At 40.8% G+C, this 23,772-nt stretch overlaps 1 protein-coding gene across 1 annotated transcript in view; it reads left to right on the top strand.

Moving 5' to 3' along the window:
- Positions 1-23,772, top strand: part of RBM19 (RNA binding motif protein 19) — a 1,836,515-nt gene that overhangs the window by 963,021 nt on the left and 849,722 nt on the right. Inside the window, exon 9 of the mRNA XM_044054094.1 lies at positions 8,062-8,192. Within this exon, the coding sequence (XP_043910029.1) occupies positions 8,062-8,192 (131 nt within the window). The remainder of the gene's footprint in view (positions 1-8,061; positions 8,193-23,772) is intronic.

Consider the following 23,772-nt stretch of genomic DNA (forward strand, 5'->3'; position numbering starts at 1 on the left):
TTGCAAAGTTTAGTGTCTGATGTTCCATAAAATGGGGTGATCCTGAGCACTAACCCCACTTTCCTGCATTGCCTTGTACCAGCAGTCCTTCGTGTGTGTGTGTTTTGTTTTTCTAAACCTCAGAATAAAGGAGGAAATTATTTTGCACTTTTTAGATCTATATAAGCAACTGAGATATTACTAGGCTACCAGAAATTCAGGATAGTTGTCTCCTTTGCAGAAAACAAACAAAGGCTGCTAGTTAAAAAAATTGTTATTTTAATGGCTATCACACTGTATAAATTTGTGTTACAAGGTTCATGGAAGGGTCCTAAAGGAGTGAGTCAGATCCCATTCAACAAAAGACAAAACAGTAATTCAGCCCCTTGATGCAGAGGGATAAAACACTTACTGTAGCACCACACATCCTGTGATTGATTAGTAGTATTGGCCATGAGTGGACTAGATTGGGGGTGAATATGGATGAATGTCCATTGCTCACCCATTTCAGGTTGGGGTTGGTAGCATAAGCTTCCTGCAGTAGCAGTGTTAAGAGCCCTGGGGTATTCTGCTTGGTCAGGAGTCTGCAAATGGTCACTAAAGCATGCATACACCTCCTGAAGCCAGCAATTACACAGCTCACAAAGCTGCCTTAGGGTGAGAGGGAGTTGGGTGTATTTCTCAGCAGCACTATGATGCTCAACCAGAATCTTTGATATTCTAATTTGCTCTGAATGTGGGTCTGGTTGAGTGTGTCTGATGCTAAGGCTGAACTGGCTGACCCAGTGAACGAGGAGAGGAGCTGGTGGTAGCTGATGGATAGCTGCAGGGAGATAGAGCAAAAACAAAAAGAAAATCCATAGCAGCTACCACTGTATTTCTTAAAGGGAATAGTACTCTGGAGATCCTGGAGGCTGTCAGTAAGTCCTCTGTCCATACATCCTCAAAGCAGTAAAGGTTGGATATGGTCTCAATAGGAAAAGATAGATTTTCGTGTGCCATTCAAAAGGACATGTTTTACTCTTCATCTCAGCAGGGAAGCCAGCCCCTCAGCTGTGAAAGAAAACCTTTGGGAATCTTCCACAATGTTATGACTGCAGCAGCGACCCACATGAAGAACATAGGTTCATAGGTAGGTACTAGGCTATTGGCTTTAGGGCCTATATAAGCCTAGCCACACGGTACCCTGGCTTTTGCCACCCAAGAAAATTATTTTCCTGTGCCCCTGTCAAGCAGAGCCACAGACGTGATCCCGGGGTGACTATCCTATCTCCCATCCAACCATCAAGATTTTTCTTGAAGAGTGCTAATGAGGAGCTTTGTTTGATATAGATAGGTAGTTTGTTCCAGAGTGTGGGAAGTCTCTGGGACCGGAATCTATCCCTCCGTCATGTTCTGTTTATTGTAGTGACAAGGTTTAGGTCCCTAGAGCATGTAGCTCGGAGGGATTGGGATTTCTTTAAGTGGAGCATGTCCAACAGCTCTGGGTTTGACATAGCTTTGTATGTTAGGCAGAGATCGCCTCTGAGTAGGCGATATGTGACAGAGTAAAGTACATTTATTTATATGACTTAACATAACAGTAGATTTTGAGCCTGGCCATTGTTGCAGTCCTAATTATCGCCACCCATACCCTCTCCAACTTGAGACACATAGATGCCTAGAATAAGGGAACTCCCTCCAACACCATCCTTATCCATATTCGCTTGTCCCTGTCCTCTACTTTTCAGGCTCCTCAGGAAAGATTCAGATTCTCCAGGTCACAGACCCTTCCACAGTGACTTTGTAAGTGCTGTCAGACTGTATTTTAGGCTACATATTGGCCTGAGGAGGGTAATGAAGAACCAAAGATGGCACAGACAAAAGACCAATGAGTTCTAAATCATCTTTTTTTTTCCATAGAGGATAAAATAATTTATCTCATCCAGGACCTCAGTAGCATCACTGTGCACGTTTAGTATATAAAGTTCGAGACGGTGATTCTGTGGAGTCTGTCTGTGCTGTTTCAGAACCACCTGATTGATGAATTCAATATACAGGATTACTTTGGTTTACTCTGGGTGGACATCACTTTCACTACAGAGCCTGGCCTGTCCTCTGCACACCAAGAATTTACTAAACTACCAATTTCTTTGGCAGAGGTCTTACAGGTGAAATATATTTGTGTTGCCTTACATGGTTTACTGGCTTCTGGTGGCCTTTAAGGGAGTTTGGTACATATGTGGCTTGGATACTACTGTAATGGCAAACTTGAGGATCTCCTTAAACTGGGGAAAGATTATTCAGAGGCGTACTCCACAGATTAATGCTGTTCAGTGCTGAGCATTTCCTGTTTGCAGAAATGACCTAGAAGATGAGACTTTGCAGCTTGAGTAATGATGCAGTTAAGTGTCCCTGCTTAGATCTTGCTGTTCCTTTTGTGCCTTATTATAATCCATGGTCTTTACAGTTTAATTTACATAGCTGGTGGCTATGGTTGGTGAAATGGGCATTGAGCTATCAGTGGTTGTAAAACAACCATACTTTAACACACTTTGCCTTCCAACTGTAGTGTTACAGATGATTCTCACCAATCCCAGTGCAGGCTTTCCATTTCTGCAGTAAAACCTGTTGCAGTTCCTGACCATGAAAATGTTAAGTTGAAAAGCCTATCTCAGTGCCTTCATACTGAAGGTATATTCACACAAGGGAGAGTACATTAACGGGAGAGTACATTGACTAGCTGGAGCAAAGGACAATGTTCCTTGCCTTAAAGGCTCATGAAGGTCATCTGAGGATAGAACCTGTCCTTCCTCATTTGGCCCATCAGGCTGGGATGTGGTATGTAAACAAGCAAGGCAGTATGTACTAACTACAGATAAGTGGTTTGTATGTCCATCAGTGAAGTAGATATTTAGAATTGCCTTACCAGCTACTGTCATCCTGGGGAAATGAATGTGATTGACTTTTGGAGGCACAGCTCTTCTCCTTTGCTCTGAGTAGCACATTTGTAATCCTGCCTAGACATGACCTACTGGAAATGGGGTAGCCCAGAATTTATTCTGTTTGCTTACATAGAATACATAGTTCTACTCACTTCATCTAGGCAAGTGAGAGTTGATGGTGGCTGCATTTTCTATCCCATGACAGGGAAGATCTCCTGTACTGCTTTATTAAACAAATCCTTTCCAAGGTCATTGCCATCAGCTTTGTGTTGTACCATGAAGAGCTTAATCTTTCATTGAAAATGTAGCCAGAAGTCAGTTCTCCAAGGGCATGTGTTTCCTTACAGTGCTTGCTTCAGAAATTTTCTTGCAGATATTTCTGCATCACATATTGTCATTGGTTTATAGCTTCAGCAGGTGTTATTGCTTGGACTGTGTTTCCAGGAGCTGGGCCTCCTTTAGCCCTTAACTGTGTCAGAACTCAGCCTTCTGAACCTTTAACTTTAGACCTTTCTGCATCAGTTAGATATTACTAAAAAGATTTATTCTCATTGCTTGAGATGATTTCCAGCAAATAACCTACAGCATAAGTCTTCAGAAGTCACGTAGAATAGAAATGTTTCAAATTTATCTGTGATGGAAGTTTCATTCCAGGGTGTTGGGACAACCTCTCCACCATGCAGCTGTAGATGGATTTTCCTGTAATTTGACAGTTGTGTATTATTTTCTTGTTTGTCGTGTTTTTAGTTTTTGTCTGCCAGGTCAAAGCAGGAGTTGAGCTGAGTGGCACAGGGATTTGGCATGCTCATCTACTCTAACTCATGAATTTAGTGTGTTCGCTAGTAGGAGTCACATGTGCTACCAAGCACAGGAATGAGAGAGAATTCAGAAATGTGCTGAGCAAGGGATATCAGATGAGTAACTACCAAGAGTTATTCATTGTAGAAGCCTTTCCCTCATAGCAGATGATATGGTAAATGCATGTCTGGCAAATTCTGATTTCAAAGACCACAAGACTTGCCTGATCTGTCTGATATACTTTAGGAACACTAAGTAATGTGCTTTGGTTTCATGCAGTATTTAAATCAGATCTTGAGAATGCATGATGTGATATATATATATATATATATATATATATATATATATATATATATATATATATATATATATATATATATATATATATATATATATATATATATATATATATATATATATACATATAGGTTCATAGGTTTATACTAGGCTATCTGCCCTAAGGCATTTATAAGCCTAGCCCAAAGTTTTGTGGCTTACGCCACCCCTTATATGAAAAAATACTGTACCCATTAGTTTGTTGTGCCTCTGTCCAGCAGTGACACAGAGATGATTCCCGGGGTAAACCTACGATCTCCCATCCACAGGTCAAGATTTCTCTTGAACAGAGCCAGCGAGGTGCTTTGCTTCACATGGACCGGGATTTTATTCCACAGCATAGGGAGTCTCTGAGTGATAAATCTTATCCCTCCAGCACGTCCTATTTATATCCGTGCTAAGGTTTAAGTCGCTTGCTCTAGTGGTTTTGGTGGATTTGGATTTTTTGAGGTGGAGCATGCCCATTAATTCCGGGTTGGACATGGCCTTGTATGTCAGGCACATGTCACCTCTGAGCAGACGGTATGCGACTGAATAGAGCTGGAGTTTCTTCAATCTGGCAGCATATGACAGATTTTGGAGTCCCTTTATCCTTTTGGTGAGGAACTTTTGGGGTCTCTTCAATTGCTGCAGATGTCGGGTGAGATACATCCCGATTGGGGCATTGTACTCGATCATTGGTCTGATGAGTGAAGAGTACAGGGGAACAATGACCTCACTAGATCTGGATGTGAATCCCTTCATGATCAGGTGGGCAATGTAGAAGGTCTTTCTAACCACTTTAGCAACGTGAGTGTCAAAAGAAAGGCCACTGTCAACCTGGGTCCCCAGGTCCCTGATAACCTCTTCTGTGCTTAGTGGATTGCCACCTATATGGTAGCTTGGGGTTACCTTGTTTTTCCCGAAGGGTATGACTATACATTTTTTGGCGTTTAACTTCAGGCCATGGCTCTGGCACCAGCTATCTGTTTCCGTGAGTCCCTTCTGAAGGATATCCGTGTCCGATGCACTTTCCACTATGGCCCAGTTTGCAGTCGTCTGCAAACTTTGTCAGCCAAAGTCCTCCCATGTTGGCCTGTACTTCTGAGAAGTAGATGCCGAACAATAGGGGCCAAGGACCGAGCCCTGTGGGACACCACTTGTGACCGGCTTGGAGTCTGACATAGCGCCAGCAACTCTAACCCTGTGGGTTCTGTCCTTAAGCCAGTTTGCAACCCATCTTGTGACATATGGGTTTACATTTAAGCTGGTAAGTTTTTCTACAATACCCGAGTGAGGTATTGTGTCGAAAGCCTTGCAAGGTCAAGGTAGGCTGTATGGACTGCCTTTCCCTCATCAATGGCCTTGGTGACTGTTTCGAAGAAGTTGACCAAGTTCAAAAGGCATGATCTGCCCTTGACGAAGCCAAACTGGGTTGGGTCCAATGTCTGCAAGTCCCCTATATCTTTGTTTATGAGCTCCATTATGATCCTCTCCATAGCTTTGCAGACTAGACTTGTTAAGCTTATGGGGCGGTAATTACCAGGGTCCGTAGAGGCACCACCTTTGTGGAGTGGGACCACAGTTGCCGTACGCCACTCCTTGGGCATGTATCCTGTGGTAAGGCTGAGATTAAACAGCTGCCTTATGTGCGGGTTTAATTCCTCATTTAGCTCGTGTAGCACACAGCCGGGGACACCATCCGGTCCCATTGATGCTGTGTTTTTAGCTTTAGAGAGAGCAGCTTTCACCTGCGCATTTGAGATGTCTGGGAGGCTACACTCTGCTGGGATAGTTATCTCTCCTTTAGGGGGGTGAAGTTTGCACTGAACCTGTCTGCCAGTATGTTGGCAATGTCTGTGGGTTCAGTGATTTTTGTATCATTTTGGACTAATTCTGAGCATATCTGGGAGTTTCCACCCAGGTTCCTAACATAGCTGAAAAAGGCCTTATGATTGTCCTTTGAATCCATGGCAATTTTTCTCTCATAATTGGCCTTAGTTGATTTTATGAGTGCTCGTATTTTTTTACTAATAATGATCAGGGGTAACTTCCCTTTTATGGATTTTGTTCTATCATGTAATAGCTTTCTCCTCTTATTGTAAAGTTTGTTAATGGCTGGGGTCCACCAGACTGAACGTTTGCCCTTTGTGGAAAGAGTCTTGGTTTTATTTGGGATTGCCTGTTCCATGCATTCCTGGAGGTGTTCATAGAAGGCATTTGTAAGGGCTTCCGCAGCTTGGGTTGTGGTTTCCACTGGCTCAGGGGCCTTGAAGGATACCACACCAGTCTTTAGTGTGAAGTTTGCTTTAGAGAAGTTCTTCACTGTGGTCTTTTTTGTTTGGGGTGGGGGCGGGATGTGGATTTCCAGTGAGATTAGTTTATGATCAGATCTCACCAATGAGGGATATACTTCTGGTGTGGAGCATTTTGTCCCCATGTTTGTGATAATGAGATCTAGTATATTTTCTCCTCTCGTGGGAACAGTGACTAGCTGTTCCATGGCATTTGAATTTATGAACTCCAGGAACTGTTGGGCTAGAAAGTTAGGGCTTGAGTAATGTTTCCAGTCTATATTCGGGTAGTTGAAGTCACCCAATATGATGGTGTTTGGAGATACATTTATACCCTCCAGTGTCTTCAGGAAGGCTGTGTGGGGTTCCTGAGTTTGAGAGGGTGGCCTGTAGCATGCTACAATTTGTAGAGCAGTTTTGCCTATGGTTAGTTGCACCTGGATGGTTTCCGAAGCTTCGTGCGTTGCCACCAACTTGGAGGTGTGGGTATCCTTTATGAATATGGATACACCCCCTCCTTTTGTGGTGTGGTCCGGGTTTTGGGGCCGGAACGCATGATATGAGGTAAAACCTAATAGTGCCGGGGTGCTCTCAGGAGCCTTGAACCAGGTTTCAGTTACAGCACAGATATCGATGTTCTCCATACTGAGAAGGGCCTCGAGTGCATGCATTTTGAGATTTAGACTTCTGGCACTGAGCAGCATTACCCTCAGTTTCTTCCCATATTTGTTTTCTAGGGTGGTAGGTTTAGAATTTGAGCCTTGCCTAAAAAAGGCACTATGGGGGTGGCAAGAGCCTTAGCCAATATCCGGAATCCCAGGGGTGACAGGTGCAAGCCGTCCCTTGCGAAGCAGCGTGGCTTGTCAAGCATGTCATCCCAGGCAGACAGACACTGGACCCCTTTGAATGACACCAGACATTAAGCCAATTGTTAAAGCTGATCATCTTGTCTCTATATTGTGGCATCATTCTTGGTGATGGAAGGATACTGCTCAGGGTCAGGGTCATACCTGCCTGGGCTACATAATCAGAGAGCTCCTCTGTCTCTTTTCATGTAGTCCAGGGAGGTACATCTCAGGTCGTTCACACCAGCATGGACAATGACTGTGTCATATTTGTACTTGCCGTGGAGTGACCAGTGCTTGTGTTATGTGGCGGATTCTAGCCCGATAGGCAGCTTACTGTGACCCTCTCCTTGTTCAGCCTGGTGAGTGGGACGTCAGTGTGTCTGACTATGGAGTCACCTATGACAAGTATGTTTGGTGTTGTATTTGGCCTTACGGGCTGTGACTGCTTTGCACACTGATTTTATGGTTTATGTGTTGCTTGTGGGGTTTCTTGAGGTAGCAGTTGTTTGGGTGTCTGCTTTGGAGGCCTCTGCTGTTTAGGTAAATTTTTACTCTGAGCCTCCGAGTATGTCTGTGTGTTTATGTTTGATTCAGTGGTGTGGTAGCATTATGTGAGGCTGGTTTTGTGGTGTGTGTAGTTGCCTTCTCCTCCTGTCTGGTCTTGCCAGTCCTGAGTTGAGAGAGCTCAGCCTCCAGTTTGGCTAAATAGCTGCATCTCTCGCAAGTATTTGTGTTATGTTATATATACATATATATAGATATATATATACACACACACACACACCGTGTATATTGTTATTGCACAATGTAGAACCGTTTGCACCTTGATTGACTTTAAACATGCCTGCGTTTTTAAACAAACTGCTTTATTTATTTCCATATTACTTTATTTTCTTGTTTCAGGTCCATTATCAGACATCCATTTTCCCATTGACAATCTTACTAAAAAGCCCAAAGGATTTGCCTTTATTACTTACATGATACCTGAACATGCTGTTAAGGCATATGCAGCCTTGGATGGGGCTGTGATGCAGGTTTGTCTTAATGATTTAATTTATGTTTTGTGTTTATATTTTCTCTTTTTGTAACCTACAATGAGTGAAGCAGGCAGTGGAGAAACTAATAGCTAATTGCCCTTGTATGAGTATTGGTGCTGCAGGTTTCTTGGAGATGCTGCACTCTACACTTATTATAGCATTTGCAGTTGCTAGGTTGGAACTATTTGAAATGACTGTTTAGATTACCATTTAGCTTCCATGCAGCCAGGAATACATTACTGTTATTTAATCTGGGATTTGTTATGCAATGATGTCATTAACAGTGGGTTACCCAGTGGTACTTGCCCCAACATCATTAGCCATGTCGTGGCATGCCTATTGAACAGATGTGTAGATCTACTATAAGATTTTCATTGTATGTTCTGTAGTAGTTTCTGCTATAAAGTTGGGGTAAGAGTCTGAGTTCCTTCCCATAACTTTCTGTTCTGAAAAAGACTGTCTCTTCACTTGCGGTTGAAAAACCTTTTTACACACACACACACACACACACACACATATATATATATATATATATATATATATATATATATATATATATATATATGGGTCCCCTACACATTTCACAGTGTCGAAGACCATATGATTGACATTTGAAATGCTAACCATGCAGAACCGGCATCTCCATATAGTGTAGAATGGAAAGATTTCTATTTCCGCACTATAGTGCAATCTCTGAGTTGGTATATTTAAGTTACGGGGGGTGTTGCCCCCCTCATAGCATTTAAAAAGTAGGTTTATGTTGTGTGTTTTATTTTTTTTATATATTCGAAATTTTAGGAGTCAACATATGGTCTCGGTCATATGGGTTTTGGCTTTCTAAAATTTTGAACATGTATAGTAGGCATATATATATATATATATATATGTGTAAAAAGACAGTAATCCACAACAGCAATTTCAGAATGCAGGAACACCAACACCAACACACGAAAGCGAAATCCTTTTATTCCAACGTTAAACATACAGACTAAGCGCTTTCACCAGTTAAACTGGTATCATCAGAGTCTGTTGAAACACTAATTCATCCATACTTAAATAGCAAACCATACACCATGACTCACACAATCAGTCAATTAAATATTCCATTACTTCCTTAAAGGAATATCTCTCATAAAAGTGCAAGCAACCAATAAATGGAATAAATAAACATGAAAAATAAACATAAAAAATAATGTAATAAAATATGAAAAATAAATGAATAAATGTATATATAAAACTTATTTAAATATAAATATGTATATACATTTGTGTTGATACAAAATTATAAACTACAATATATTCAATATTCAATTACATTTTACGATCTGAAGGTGCTTATTATTATTGATATCCTCATATCTACATATAAAACCATGCCATTAAAACCATCCCAAACTTTGCTTGACAAATACACAATTATACAATAAGATACTTAAACTATTTACATAAATACAAAATAAATAAACTAACTGATTAACTGAATTCATAACTGGTTACTGTACATATATTGTCCCACAAAATCAAACAGTTGATACTTAATAATTAATAGCATGTACAATCATACGCACTTCATATTATACTGGCTCTTAACTTTAAATGTGGTTTTAAAGAAATATGGTCATTTAAACCAGGGAATCTGGTGGCATTTAATCTCATCTGCCACTCAGATTCCAGGACTGCCACCCTATTGTTTATGTCACCAGGGGTAAAAGGCATCACCCTGTCTATGATAAAAAACAGAAATTTAGTGAAGTTACTACATACCCCACTGTGCAAATATAAAGCATTGTGCACATCCCTGTTCCTTATACATCTAATGTGCTCACAAATTCTTTCTCGTAACTTACGAGTAGTCATGCCAATATAGTAAGCATCACAGGAAGCACACGATGCTACATAAACACAATTCCTTGTGTTACAATTACATAAACCAGGGCATGCCAATGTACGTCCGTAACCACCTACACATGTGTAACTCCCTTCAGCAATAAATCTACAAGCGCTACAATTTCCACACTTACTCATCCTAGATCTATTGTAGCTTTTAATCTCCCTTTCCAGAATATTTTTGATGTTGTTTCCTCGACTATAGACAATTTTTGGATTCCCTCCCAACATTTTTCTTGTTTGTTCATTGATACAGTGATTCCAATTAATCCTTATACTATTACAAAATTCATTAGCCATATCGTTGAACTTCAAAACGAAGGTAAGACTGTCTTTCTCAACATCCATCATTTCCTTATTTTTTCCTTGTACTAATGCCATGTTGTCTAAACCCTTAAGTATAGGAATATACACAGTCTTTCTTTTCCTATAAATCTCCTTTTTTGTTTTTAATAATAGATTCAGGGGATATCCTCTTTCAGTAAATAAACCTATCAAGGTATACATCTCCTTCTTAAACGTTTCGTCGTTACTAACCAACCTTGAAAGTCGGACCATTTGCCCTTTAATCACACCCTTCCTCTGATGGAAGGGGTGACAACTGTTAAAATGTAACATGGAATTAGAAAAACTCTGTTTTCTATAGATATTACTTACAAGCTTCCCTTCTTGTTTGGAAATACAGATGTCCAAATAATTAATTGATGTCATATTCCACGTATATGTAAATCTGAAAAACTCAGTAGTTTGATTAATGTGTGTCATGAAGTCAATGACTTCACTTTCAGTGCCCTTCCAAAGGATTAGGATGTCATCAAGGAACCTACTGTACAACACAATGTGCTCCCTAAAAACTGAAGATAAAATATGACATCTTTCCCATGACAATAGGACCAGGTTGGCATAGACCGGGGCACAACGGGCCCCCATCACCACCCCCTTGATCTGTTGATAGATTTCTCCTTCAAATGTTAGGTAGTTGCTTGTCAAAATAAATCTCATAAAATCTAGACAGATGTTGAGCCTCTCTAAATCAAAACTTGCACTACTCATTAAACTATCGTGAAATAATTCCAACCCCTCAGTGTGGGGAATAGTTGAAAAAAGATTCACCACATCTATGGTTAAAAAACCATAGGACTCCACATCGACTTCACTTACTGCTCTAAGTCTCTCCAGGCAGTGCCAGGAATCCTTAACAATGTGTGGTGTATCCACAAGTGCCTTCTTACAAACTTGGTCCACAAAGGCTGCCATAGGTTCCGTCTTAGATCCCCTTGCTGAGACAATGGGTCTAAAAGTAAGATGGTCAACACCCTTGTGAACCTTAGGAATTCCAAATAATATGGGTAATTTTGGAAATTTAACACTAAGATAATCAAGTTCATCTTCATTGATGGCTCCTTGGTAAATCGCATCCAAAAGGTACAAATCAATCTTACTGTATGCCCTATTTATTTCATGTCTTGACACTCTACTATATGTGCCTTCATCACCTAACATCTTCATCATAGCCCCATTGTAATCCATTTTACTCATGATGACCATCCCACCCCCCTTGTCAGGTCGCATACATCTATAATCATTGGTCACCGTTAGTTCACTAATAACCTTCCTCTCTTCAATAGTTAAATTATCCCGCATCTGCTTTTGTTGTGCACATAATCTTCGAAAATCACATTCGACCATTTGTTCAAATATATTAATGTCAGTATTTGTGGGGGGCATAAAGGTACTTTTCCTTTTCATTACTGTAACACCAGTTGAAAAACTAGGGTTACCTATCCCCACACCTAGGTTTGAAAAATACAGATGTAAATTTAACTTCCTTGTGTAAAGCTTTAGGTTCACTAATACCTGAGTTATATCTAATTTATAACTCGGGACAAAACTGATCCCCTTGCTGAATAAATCAAAGTGGACCTTACTGATATCCATATCAGTGTAGTTGTATATCGTAAAGCCCCCATTTTTTAACACTTCATGTTCCATTACGGGCTCTTCATCCCCTTTAGTAGAACATAACATTTTGGATGGTTCCCTTTCACTGACTTCAATACCACTTCCTAGTTCCTTGCTGTTATACAGAACATCATTTTCAGGAAGAGCACTTACAATACAGTCATGATATTCATCATCATTAGAATCAATAACATTTTGGATACCTTCAGATCGCTGTTGATACTTGTCCCTCTCTAAAATAACAAAACCTTCTTCATTGTGTTGCTCACAAACCATACATTCCTCATTCATACAACTATCAGCCAAACTCTTATCACAAACATAAAATGCAATAGGACCTAAGTCAAAACATATGTTAAAGTCAACAACCATATCATGTTTACAAAGTGTGTCCATTAATGTCGTCGGTTCCCTCTCCTCGGTGAATGATTGTCCACAACATTCCTCACTTGAGGCCTCCTGCTGAGAAGCCTCTTTGACCTGCGAGGATAACTCTCGGCCTCTAAAAATATATATATATATATATATATATATATATATATATATATATATATATATATATATATATGTGTGTGTGTGTGTGTACTTAGAATGGTGTTAGTCAACCATACTGTAGTCTTTGGCATCTGATTGCTTTTTACAGCGGGATTTCAAGTATGAGTTTGTGATATTAATAGCTCTAAGATGCTCTTCGTGTTTCACTGTTGCAGTCATTGCATTTGGGTCATCTGCTTGCAGTTGCCCTCAGTCAGCCTGATTAACAAAGTCTTGGGTCCTACGTCGGTTGCTTTCCCTTCTTTCATGACGTCAGCTTGTCAGGGGTATAAAACATGCAGCCGACGCCATTACATCAGTCTTTCTTACTGTGCGGTGCAAGAAGCAGAAGCAGTTCGCAAGTGCCAGTTGGCCGACTCCTGAAATTTTCGTTTTCGAGTTTCAGAACTGAAGTCTTCAACTAAAGCCAAGTACCCCTTTGGGGAAGCTTTTTCTTGCTCCTTACCAATGTCAGTAAAAGTTAATAACTGCATTACTTGTGGAAAGCAAATACCTCATAAAGATTTTCATTCGTACTGTATTCCTTGCCTAGGCCCTGACCACGACGTACCTTGCTGTCGGTTTTTTGCTTTATTTAATTAGCGCACTATCCGTCATCAGTATATTTTTGCCTCTAAAATATTTTGGTTCTCTGTTTAATTATCCAGAAATATCGTCGGTTAACCATCCGACTACCAGGATTTCGAAAAAACACAAAGATAAAGACAGAGACAGGCTGCCGAGGTCCAAAACTAGTCGCCTGTTCGCTGTGAGGCGCTTTCGCAGCCCCTGATACACGCTACTTCTAATTCACAGGCCTCTACTGAAACCCATTCGGAGTCCGGTTTGCCACGAGATGCATCAACTATGGTACTTGCGGATGTCTCTATCTGGGATGTGTCCGGAGCCGCTGTGCAGGCACCGGCTTCTGAGGATGTATTCAGGCCTACGGACTTCCATATTAAACTAATGCCTCCTTCTTCATTTAGGCCTAAATCTCGAACCATGCCTAAAAAACTGACACCCAGGCTGCATGCTCAGGCCTCTATGCCTAAAAAACAAATGATAAGAATGGCTGAAGATCTTATAACTCTAATCGGGGAAAGCCAACCTCCCCCTTCTAAGAGACCTAGGACTGAAGTTGTTTATGAATCTTCTGACCAGGATTCTGATTCTTCTGATGATCTGGATTTGCCCTTATCTGTTATGAGGATTATGATGCAGAGGACTCGATTCCCTCTGCTTCCCCTCCAGAGGATTTTTCTTTTGGTGAAACCTTACATACCCTAAGGGAGCATTTCCACTGGGAAAGCCAGGATTTTTCTGATTCCAAAAAGAGGCTTAGGGATTTCTTACGCCTGCCTCAGCATAGGCCTTTAGCTATTCCTCCTGTACTAGACATTGTTGATGATGCTTTTTCGGAATCTAGTTTGGCACCTGATTCTTTGCCTCCTGCTCCCAGAAAACCTGACAGATATTACAGGGTTCCTGATTCTCACAAGTTCCTTTTTAAAAATCCTATTGCGGATCCAGAGACTATTTCACAGGGACCCAAGGGCATTAAGGCTTTTACTGCTAAAAATCCTACCCCTTCTGATAGAGACTCCAGGGCACTGGATAGATGGGGTAAGAAGGTTTACACTTCTGCAGCCTTGGCCGTTAGGGTTTTAAACTGCCAGTTTCATATGTTAAAGTATTAGCAACCTGTTATTGGATGGCTTAAACAGAAAATTATGTTGATTCCTGACTGTGCGGAAAACAAAGAATTACAGGATTTTAATGCATTCTGCTGAACAGGTTGGAAAACGTACTTTGCAATGTGGATTTGATTCATTAGAGGCCTCTTGCACGGCTGTTGTTACTGGGTCTGTGCTCAGAAGGCATGCTTGGCTTAAGGAGCAATCTTTGCCTTATGTTGAAGCTAAATTGTTGGATGCTCCCTTAAATCAGTACCGCCTGTTTGGCAACAAGGCTGAGGAAGCTCTTAAAAAGATGGAAGATAAAACTAAATCCATGCAAACTGTACAAGTTCAGCCTCCTAGATTTAGTAGGCATTGGCCCTCTGAGAATTGGTCCTTTCCAGCCCCTTCCAGGTCTTCTCAAGCCAGACCTAGACACAGCAGAAATCCCAGGTTTCAGTCCCAGGGGACAGACAAGACTAAGCAGTGGGGGGTTTCCACACCCAAATCAGGGAGCAGTAAGACTCCTATGGAAAACTGTCTCAATTACTTGCTTTTAAAACTTCCAAGCACTTCCCAACTGAATACTCCTTTCCCAACTGAATACTCCTTTAGGCGGAAAGATTAGTCTGCAGGCCAAAAACTGGGAACTCATTACCCAGGACAAATGATTTTAAATATAGTGTCCCAAGGATACAGATTTCACTTCCACACCTTAACAACACCAAGCGGATGGTCAGATCTATCCCCAAATCAGTGGGCAGAGGCCCAAAATCACGTACTCTCTCTCTTAAGCATGGGGGCTATTCAGTTGGTACCAGAAGAGGAAAAGGGACAACGTTTTTATTCCGGACTTTTTCTGGTACCCAGAAAAAGCAATCCATGGCGTCTATCCTGGACCTTTCTACTCTTACATACCTTTTTGGTGATTCCAAAATTCAAGATGCTGACTCTTCACCAGCTGCTTCCTATGCTAGGCAAAAATGCATGGTTGGCAACACTAGACTTAAAAGACGCATACCTGCACATCCCTATCAGGCAGTCTTGCAGAAGATACCTACGCTTCAAAGCAGGTGACATGCACTATCAGTTCTCTGCACTGCCCTTTGGCTTATCTACTGCGCCCAGGGTATTCACAAAGTGTCTAGCTCCAGGCATTGCTTTCTGCAGGCAAAGAAATATTCAAATATATCCATACCTGGACGATTGTCTTATTCAGGCAGAAAGCCAGGACATACTTTTGAATCATCTGGCCTTTGTTCAAAGGGTACTGACTTGTCTGGGGTACAACATAAACGAAAAGAAATCACACCTGGTACCCTGTCAACAAATTGTATTCCTGGGAGCAAGCTTGAATACAACTTCAGAAAAATAGAGAACCTTGGAAATCGACAATCAAAATGAAAAAAAACAAGGCAGTAATATCCAAGGAATTGCCAGGATCCACACGTAGTTCAATTCACTTTAATGGCAAAATTCAAGCAGTTGGTTGAGCGCTTTCATCTAACTAAAAAGATTTCATCAGAACATAGCTGGTAAAATGACACTCCCTTATATATTCAAAGAAACCCGCCTACCACATTAATTACCAATTAATCAATTAGATAAAATCAATTATTTTAAAAGTACAATTGAAGAAATTGTTTGCATTATTGCTTCAAGATTTGTACAACAGTGTAAAACATCTATACTCATAACTGAGCTACCACCATATATAAAATATGTGCTACCCACACACTATAAAAGAACTGCTAATATAAAATGACAGCTGCAGTATGAAATAAAAAATAAAAAATAATGAAATAATAAAATAAAAAAATATGTAAAAAAATGTATATGAAAAATCATACATATACAACACAGTAAGGACCAGTGCATTTGGTGATTACAGTATCACTTCAAGAAATTGTATATGTATGATTTTTCATATACATTTTTTTACATATTTTTTTATTTTATTATTTCATTATTTTTTATTTCATACTGCAGCTGTCATTTTATATTAGCAGTTCTTTTATAGTGTGTGGGTAGCACATATTTTATATATGGTGGTAGTTCAGTTATGAGTATAGATGTTTTACACTGTTGTACAAATCTTGAAGCAATAATGCAAAAAAATTCTTCAATTGTACTTTTAAAATAATTGATTTTATCTAATTGATTAATTGGTAATTAATGTGGTAGGTGGGTTTCTTTGAATATATAAGGGAGTGTCATTTTACCAGCTATGTTCTGATGAAATCTTTTTAGTTAGATGAAAGCGCTCAACCAACTGCTTGTATTTTGCCATTAAAGTGAATTGAACTACGTGTGGATCCTGGCAATTCCTTGGATATTACTGCCTTGTTTTTTTCATTTTGAATACAACTTCCCAGATGGCTTTCCTCACGCCAGAGAAACGGACTCATTTGACAACCTACTTCAAACAGGTGACCACAAAAACCCAGTTATCTGCAAGGCAAATACTGCAGGCCTTGGGGTTAATGGCCTCCTGAATTCTTATTCCAAATGCAAGGCTGCATATGTGGAAACTGCAGTGATATCTCAAAAGCCTATGGTGTCAACATTCACAGGATCTAGAAGCTATGATTTCTATCATACCTTGTCTACACCTAGAGTTCCTTTGGTGGGCAGAGGCCTGCCACCAAAACAAAGGACTACCATTCACACTACCCCCTGCCACCCAAACCTTAACAACAGATGAATCTGATTATGCATGGGGGGATTCACCTGGCAGGGAAGTGCATTCAGGGCAAATGGAGCCCAAGTCAAATGCACCTACACATAAATCAAAAGGAAATGTTAGCTGTACAGAATGCTCTGACAGCCTTCAAGGACCACATTCTTCCAGGACAACTAATGGTAAAGACGGACAACACCACGGTCATGTGGTACATAAACAAGCAGTGGGGTTACCACTCTTACCCCCTCTGCAGACTATCCATGGCATTGTGGAACACAGCCTTGAGCTACCAAGTGAATCTACAAGATCAATTCCTGCCAGGGAAACTAAATACACTGGCAGATGGACTAAGCAGAAACCTCATGAACCCACACGAGTGGAAACTGGAACCAAGGATTTTCAACATGTTAACAAGCAAATGGGGGACCCCAGATATAGACCTGTTTGCCTACCCCCAGAACCATCAATTGGACAAATTTTGCACAAGGATTCCTCACAAACTAGCTTGAAATGTGGATACTCAATCCTTCAGGTGGAAAAACTTATCAGTTTATGCCATTCCTCCTCTGCCTCTGCTCTCCAAGGTACTACTAAAGATCAAACAGGACAAGCCAAGGATGATTTTAATTGCACAAGACTGGCCATGCCAACACTGGTACCCCTGCTGCGCAGTGTGTCACGCTTGGCCCCATGGCATCTGCCTCGGACTTCTTCCTTGTTGTCTCAGCAGGAGAACCAGATTCTGCACCCTCAGCTGCACACCCTGAACCTAGCAGCCTGTCTAATTACCTAATCTTTCCTTTACCACTTGTCCAGTAAATCAGTGATGGATATCATTTTAGAGGCTAGGAGGCCTAGTACTAGAAAATCTTATGCTGCAAAATGGAAAAGATTTTGTACCTGGAACCAGTCTCAAGGGATGAGCGCATCCATGCCCAATTTACCTCAGATTCTACAATATTTGACTGAGATGCTTCATAAGGGCTTGTCCTTTTCCTCCATCAAAATTCATGTCTCAGCCATTTCAGCTCATTATAGCACAAAGCCTCCCCTCTTCTCTCACCCACTGCTCAAACAGTTCCTCAGAGGGGCCAAAAATTTAAGGCCACCGAGGAGAGCTCCAACTCCAGCCTGGGACCTTAACTTTGTCTTGGAGAAACTTACTCTTCCTCCTTTCGAGCTAGCTGCTACTCCAGATTTTAAATTCCTTTCCTGGAAAACAGCTTTCCTTTTAGCAATCACCTCTGCAAGAAGGGTATACGAGTTACAGACATTTATGGCAGTGGAGCCTTTCTTCATCTTTTATGCGGACACGGTGTCCCTCAGAACCAATCCCTCCTTCATGCCCAAGGGTGGTATACATTGAGGCTCTTAATCAGTCCATTCATTTGCCTACCTTCTTTCCTAACCCACAGAACAAAGGGGAATGGATACTGCACTCCTTAGATGTGCACAGACAACTTAGATTCTACTTGGACAGGACTAAACCTCAAAGGACACCTGAACAACTGCTGGTGGCATTTGCTGCAGGGACAGAGCGGAAGGCTTTTTCAAAGCAAACCATTTCAAAATGGATAGGCCACTGCATTCTTTTCTGCTATAAGCACCATGGAAAACCTGTCCCACAGGGTGTCAGACCCCATTCAACCAGGGCTGCATCTACCTCTACAGTCTTTCTCAGGGGCATCCCTACAAGAGACATTCTATAAGCTGCTACCTGGAGTTCTGTACATACTTTCACCAAGCATTATCAATTGCCAATTTTCTCTAAATCTAGAGCTGGTTTTGCCACTGCAGTCTTGCAGGTCTTTATAGCTGGTCCTAATTCTATTTAAATTCCTCCTCCCAACCTTAGCTTTGGGAATCTACCCAAATGTAATGACTGCAACAGTGAAACACGAAGAACATAGTGCAGTTGTGTACACTTACCATAAATGTAGATGTTCGAGTGTATTCACTGTTGCAGTCCTGGTTACCCTCCCTCCAGCCCCCTTTTTTCTTCTTTTGGCTATACCTCTACTCTCACTTACTATGCTCAAAAGCTTTTTGGTGTATTTGCTTTTTTGTTGGAGGTATATCCTTGTATTACAGATTTAATTGCTTCCCATTAGGGGAGCACCTGACATATGGGGCAAGAAAAACTGATGTAATGGCGTCGGCTGCATGGTTTATACCCCTGACGACCTGACATCATGGAAGACGCAGCACCCAAGACTTTGTTAATCAGGCCGACTGAGGGCTACTGCAAGCAGATAACCCAAATGTAATGACTGCAACAGTGAATACACTCGAACATCTATATTTATGGTAAGTGCACACAACTGTACTTTTTTTTCTAAGTTAGTACTTTTAACTCCATTACCTGAAGTTATGTTTTGCAGTCAGGTGTTCTCATTTGACGTTTATTTTTCTTTCTTGACTGGGTGGACTGCCTGGTCCAGCAACCATTTTGAACCATGTGCCAGGTGGCAAGGCACAAAATATTACAAATGAGATAGGTTTGAGAACATTGCATGGTAGCAATTTAGTGATTTCCAAGTAGAACATACATACAGTAAAATAAACAAGTAACTGTCATGCAGTATCTTGTTACAGAATACAGTTAAGAGTATTGCTTGCTAGTGGTTAAGTACCATAAAATACAGTAGAAAAGTAAATCATCGTCATGCAGTATATTCACTATGAAAGTCGTGTTAGTATCTGTATGCCTAATAGGTACTGACAAGTATTCGTGAAATGCTGTCAGTGTGCTGGAGTGCTCTACAATTCATCTACTATAATGCAATACCATGTGTCGACTACATTCCAGTGCATACATAATGGGGTAGTACTATCCATCTTCCATATATAACCAATAACAAATATTAAAGTTTGCTATCCTTAAGGAAGGGAAGTATAGCACAGGAGAGATTAGAAGAGTGGTAGTTGGTTATTTTTGTGCTCATTGTATTTTGTGGGTAGTAGCCTTTATATAGAAAATGGTTACATTTGTTAAGTTTCCTTTAGCCGTTTTTATGAGAAGGGTGATTATTCTGTTTTTATTTACACAGACAGGTAGTTCCAGTTAGATGAGAACATTTAATGAAACTGTCTTCCCAGGTGCATTGTGCTAAAAGGGGTACTGCAAAGAGTTAAAGTGCCATTATCATGCCTTCTTCATTCCCTGTAGTTTGGGAAATAACTAGAATATATATTATGTATTTGATTTTTGGCAGTAAGAAAAGCTGAGCTAAATTTTCAGCAGAAAAAGACATGTAACATATATGCTCAGATTGCATACATAACTGTCTTCATGTGGTACATACGTGTTGAAAGGCAGTGTAACAGCTTGCCTTTTGCTTACCAGCTGTTCACAGCTTCTATCAGTTGGTAGTAATACATGTCATGTATAAATATTTAAAAAACATGGAGCCAAATCTCTTTCCTCAGCCCAGTATTGAAAAGTATCATGCATCCTTAACACCACATTAGTCACAATACATCACTATGCCTGTAACGTACACTGAGGCTGTAAAGAAGACTTTGCCAAAGCTTCCTTCAGCACACACTAAAAATCTCAGCCTTCAGTACACCAGGCAACTACTACTACTGTGCTCTCACATACTGCAACTACACACAGATCACTACAGAGTCAACAAGAAAGCAGGCCTGAGCCTCTAACTGTCACCAACTCTGCTGCCACTAAGGTAAATGACTTGGTCATGGTTGCCTTTGTTTTGTCGTTAGGAATACGAAGTCCACACATGCCACACTGTGCGAGGACATGGTGACTGTAAACTTTTTGTCTGGTGCCAGGATCCATGATGTCACAAGGCCCCTTAAACCAGACAAGTATGACTATAACCTAATGGTGGCCAATGAAGGAGTGAATGACCTGATGCGCTCCAACCAGAGGGACATGAAGAGAGACCCGCTGAGACCTGCTGTGCATGTGTTAGAGGCAGGAAGGACACCGGTCTTGAGTAGTATCAAGAATGATACTTAGAGACCAAGACAAGATAATTGGCTTTAACAGTTATCTAAGTAGTTTGGTGTCACTCTAATGGGATCCAGTATATGTTAGCCAGGGATGAGATGGTAGATAAAACTTCCTGTTTCCCAAGGAATGGCTTACACCTCTCATATAGGGGTTATGTATACTGGCTAAAATCTTTGCTACCCATATAGTGCCTTTCTAGGCAGTCTCTCCCTACTGGACATTCCTAAATAGTAAACTCAAACCCAAATTCAGACATTGTTATGGTGAGCCTACTCAGTTCTAGGAATTTAAACTGAAAGATACTAGCACTTTATGCCCTTCTGTAACTTGAGCACATTCATATCTGAGTAGTTAAGAGACATGGTTTCAGTGCAATGACATCCTACCCACTATACCATCGTTTTGCACCTGCCATGCATTCAGACCCTTGAGTATCTGCAGGGGATTAGATATATTTGTCAGACACACCATCACCTAATGTCATGTTACCTACAATGCTAACTTGGAACTTCTGGCGGCTGAAATCATCTTTAGCAAACCTATGTCCTACTTTAGAGCTAGACACATATCTCCATCAGTGTCCCTAATGATCATGGAAATTCCCTTAATACCACTGAGAAGTTAAATATCAAACCAAATACATTCTTGATAGGGAACTTAATCACCCAGACACTGACTAGCACACTTGCACCTCTACAAATGGACATGCTCAGTGTTTCCCAGATTTTAATACTAATAAATAATTAATTTAGTACTAATGCACTGGAAGAGATTATAAAACTACACAGTAGAGGCTCTAAAATCACTGACCTAATAGCCCCCCTGCCTCTATCCCACAATGCATCTCCCCATCATTAGTTAAATTTGATTACAGATCAGTTGCCTTTTCCATCAGGCTTAATGGTGTCACCCCACTACCAAATAAGACCATCTTTGTAGACTTCCATGGCAAACTGTCGTCATCTTGTAGAAGATCTATGCAAAATTCCCAGCAGTCCCCTCAAATGGACCCAGCTGAGAGGGCTACCACCTTTGCCTCCAATTTTTGCAATCATCTGAACAGTTGCATAGAAATGCGTATGTCCACCTTATCTAAATATAATAGCAAATTCAGGAATAAACCGCTCAAGTAGAACTCCCATATTAATAAACTGTATAACAAAAAAAAATAAAATAATGACTAGTTCTTAGAACTCTCCATCTCCCTACCTCACACTGAAACATGACAGCAAGGAACTTCAAAGCACTATTAGATTATGTAAAACACAACTACAAACTTAGTCATTGCGTACACCTAAGGGAACTACAGATCTTCATTTATGTCAGAAAATTAAGGAATAATGTTCAGTAATGCTCCCGGCTCATTGAATAATATTACATATTCCAGTCCCAAAGATGTGGACAGTATGTTAGCAGTCAAACTGTCAAGTTTAGTGCTAAGTTTACCCCATGTACCCACACTGTTACACCAGCAGTCCCTGAGAATTTAGTCTCCCTTGTAGTGACCTTGGAACAAGTCTTAGAATCCCTGTCAAATGCTAAAAGTATTTTTCCTGTGGGAGCAGGTAACATACCAGGCTGCGTTCTCATTATTGCCAAATATACAATATCTGACCCTGTATTTAAACATTTAATCCTCCGCCTGTCCACAGAATTTGTCCCTGATGCCTGGAGAGCAGCCACTGTAACTCTTCCGCATAAGTGTGGATCCTTTACTGACCCAGGTAATTATATGCCCATCAGCCTCAAGAGCCTAATATGCAAAGCCATGGATCATATAGCAGAATTCATTTATACAGATCTAGACTGCTTAACTGATCTAGACCCCACTCAGCTGAGTTTTGTGAAGGGCACATCTTGTCTCCTAAACCTGTTAAACGTTTCTGAAAATGTAACCGAAGCTCTGGACAGTGATCACTATGTTCAATGCTTATCTTGACCTGGCCAAGGCTTTTGACATTATCGCCTGTGCTAGTATTATTGAAAAGTTAAATTTGATATAAACCTGGTTAACTGCTGATTTGCAAATTTGCTGTCCAATAGATCACAAGTAATGAGAGTTGCTGGTACCCTCCCTGAATGTAAAATTGTAACTAATGGCATACCACATGGATCAATGGCATTTATTTTGTAGACAACAAACCAATATTCCTGTAGTGTGGTTGACTGAGTTTGCTGATGACATTAAGCTGGACACTTATCTACTCCTCCACAGATACGGAACTGCTCCAAAAATGGGCTGGAATATGGTTATACCTGGTGCACTGAAAACTCAAACTGAATGCAAAAAAAAAATGCAGCACAGTAGCATTTAGGGAAAAAACTGTTCTCACCTCACATGTTATGAATGGTACTCCTTTTGGAACAGATATGGTAATAAGAGACTTGGGTACTTATGTGGACAGCTCTGTCTCATTTGATCAGCATGTGTTCACCATCCACACAGTCAGGAAATCCTTCTGTCTGGCCCAATTAATTTTTAAAGGAATCTCTTCAAGATCTGAAGAAATCATCTCACAACCGTGTTTCTTCCTTGTCAGGCCCATAATTGAATAAATACAGTTATCCTTTTTGGTGGTGAAGAAGTAGCATTGTTTCCTCACAGCAAGAGGTTCTCCCGTTCTATTCTCGGCTGGAGCGCCTTCTGTGTGGAGTCTGCATGTTCTCCCCACGGTAGAGTAGCGTTCGAAAGACATGAGTAGAATGGGCGTGCCTTCGTTGAAGGTTGGGCATTGAGTTGGCACCGCTGCACCTGTAAAAAAATCTACTGCCAATCATTAGCGGGCTGGAGTTCCGCTGTGGCGACCCCTAACCGTGAAAAGCTGAAAGAAAAACATCATCCTTTTTGCTATG

Source organism: Protopterus annectens, chromosome 13.part0 (assembly GCF_019279795.1).
Source record: "Protopterus annectens isolate FY-2018-M chromosome 13.part0, PAN1.0, whole genome shotgun sequence".
In the NCBI taxonomy this organism is placed as follows: domain Eukaryota; kingdom Metazoa; phylum Chordata; order Ceratodontiformes; family Protopteridae; genus Protopterus; species Protopterus annectens.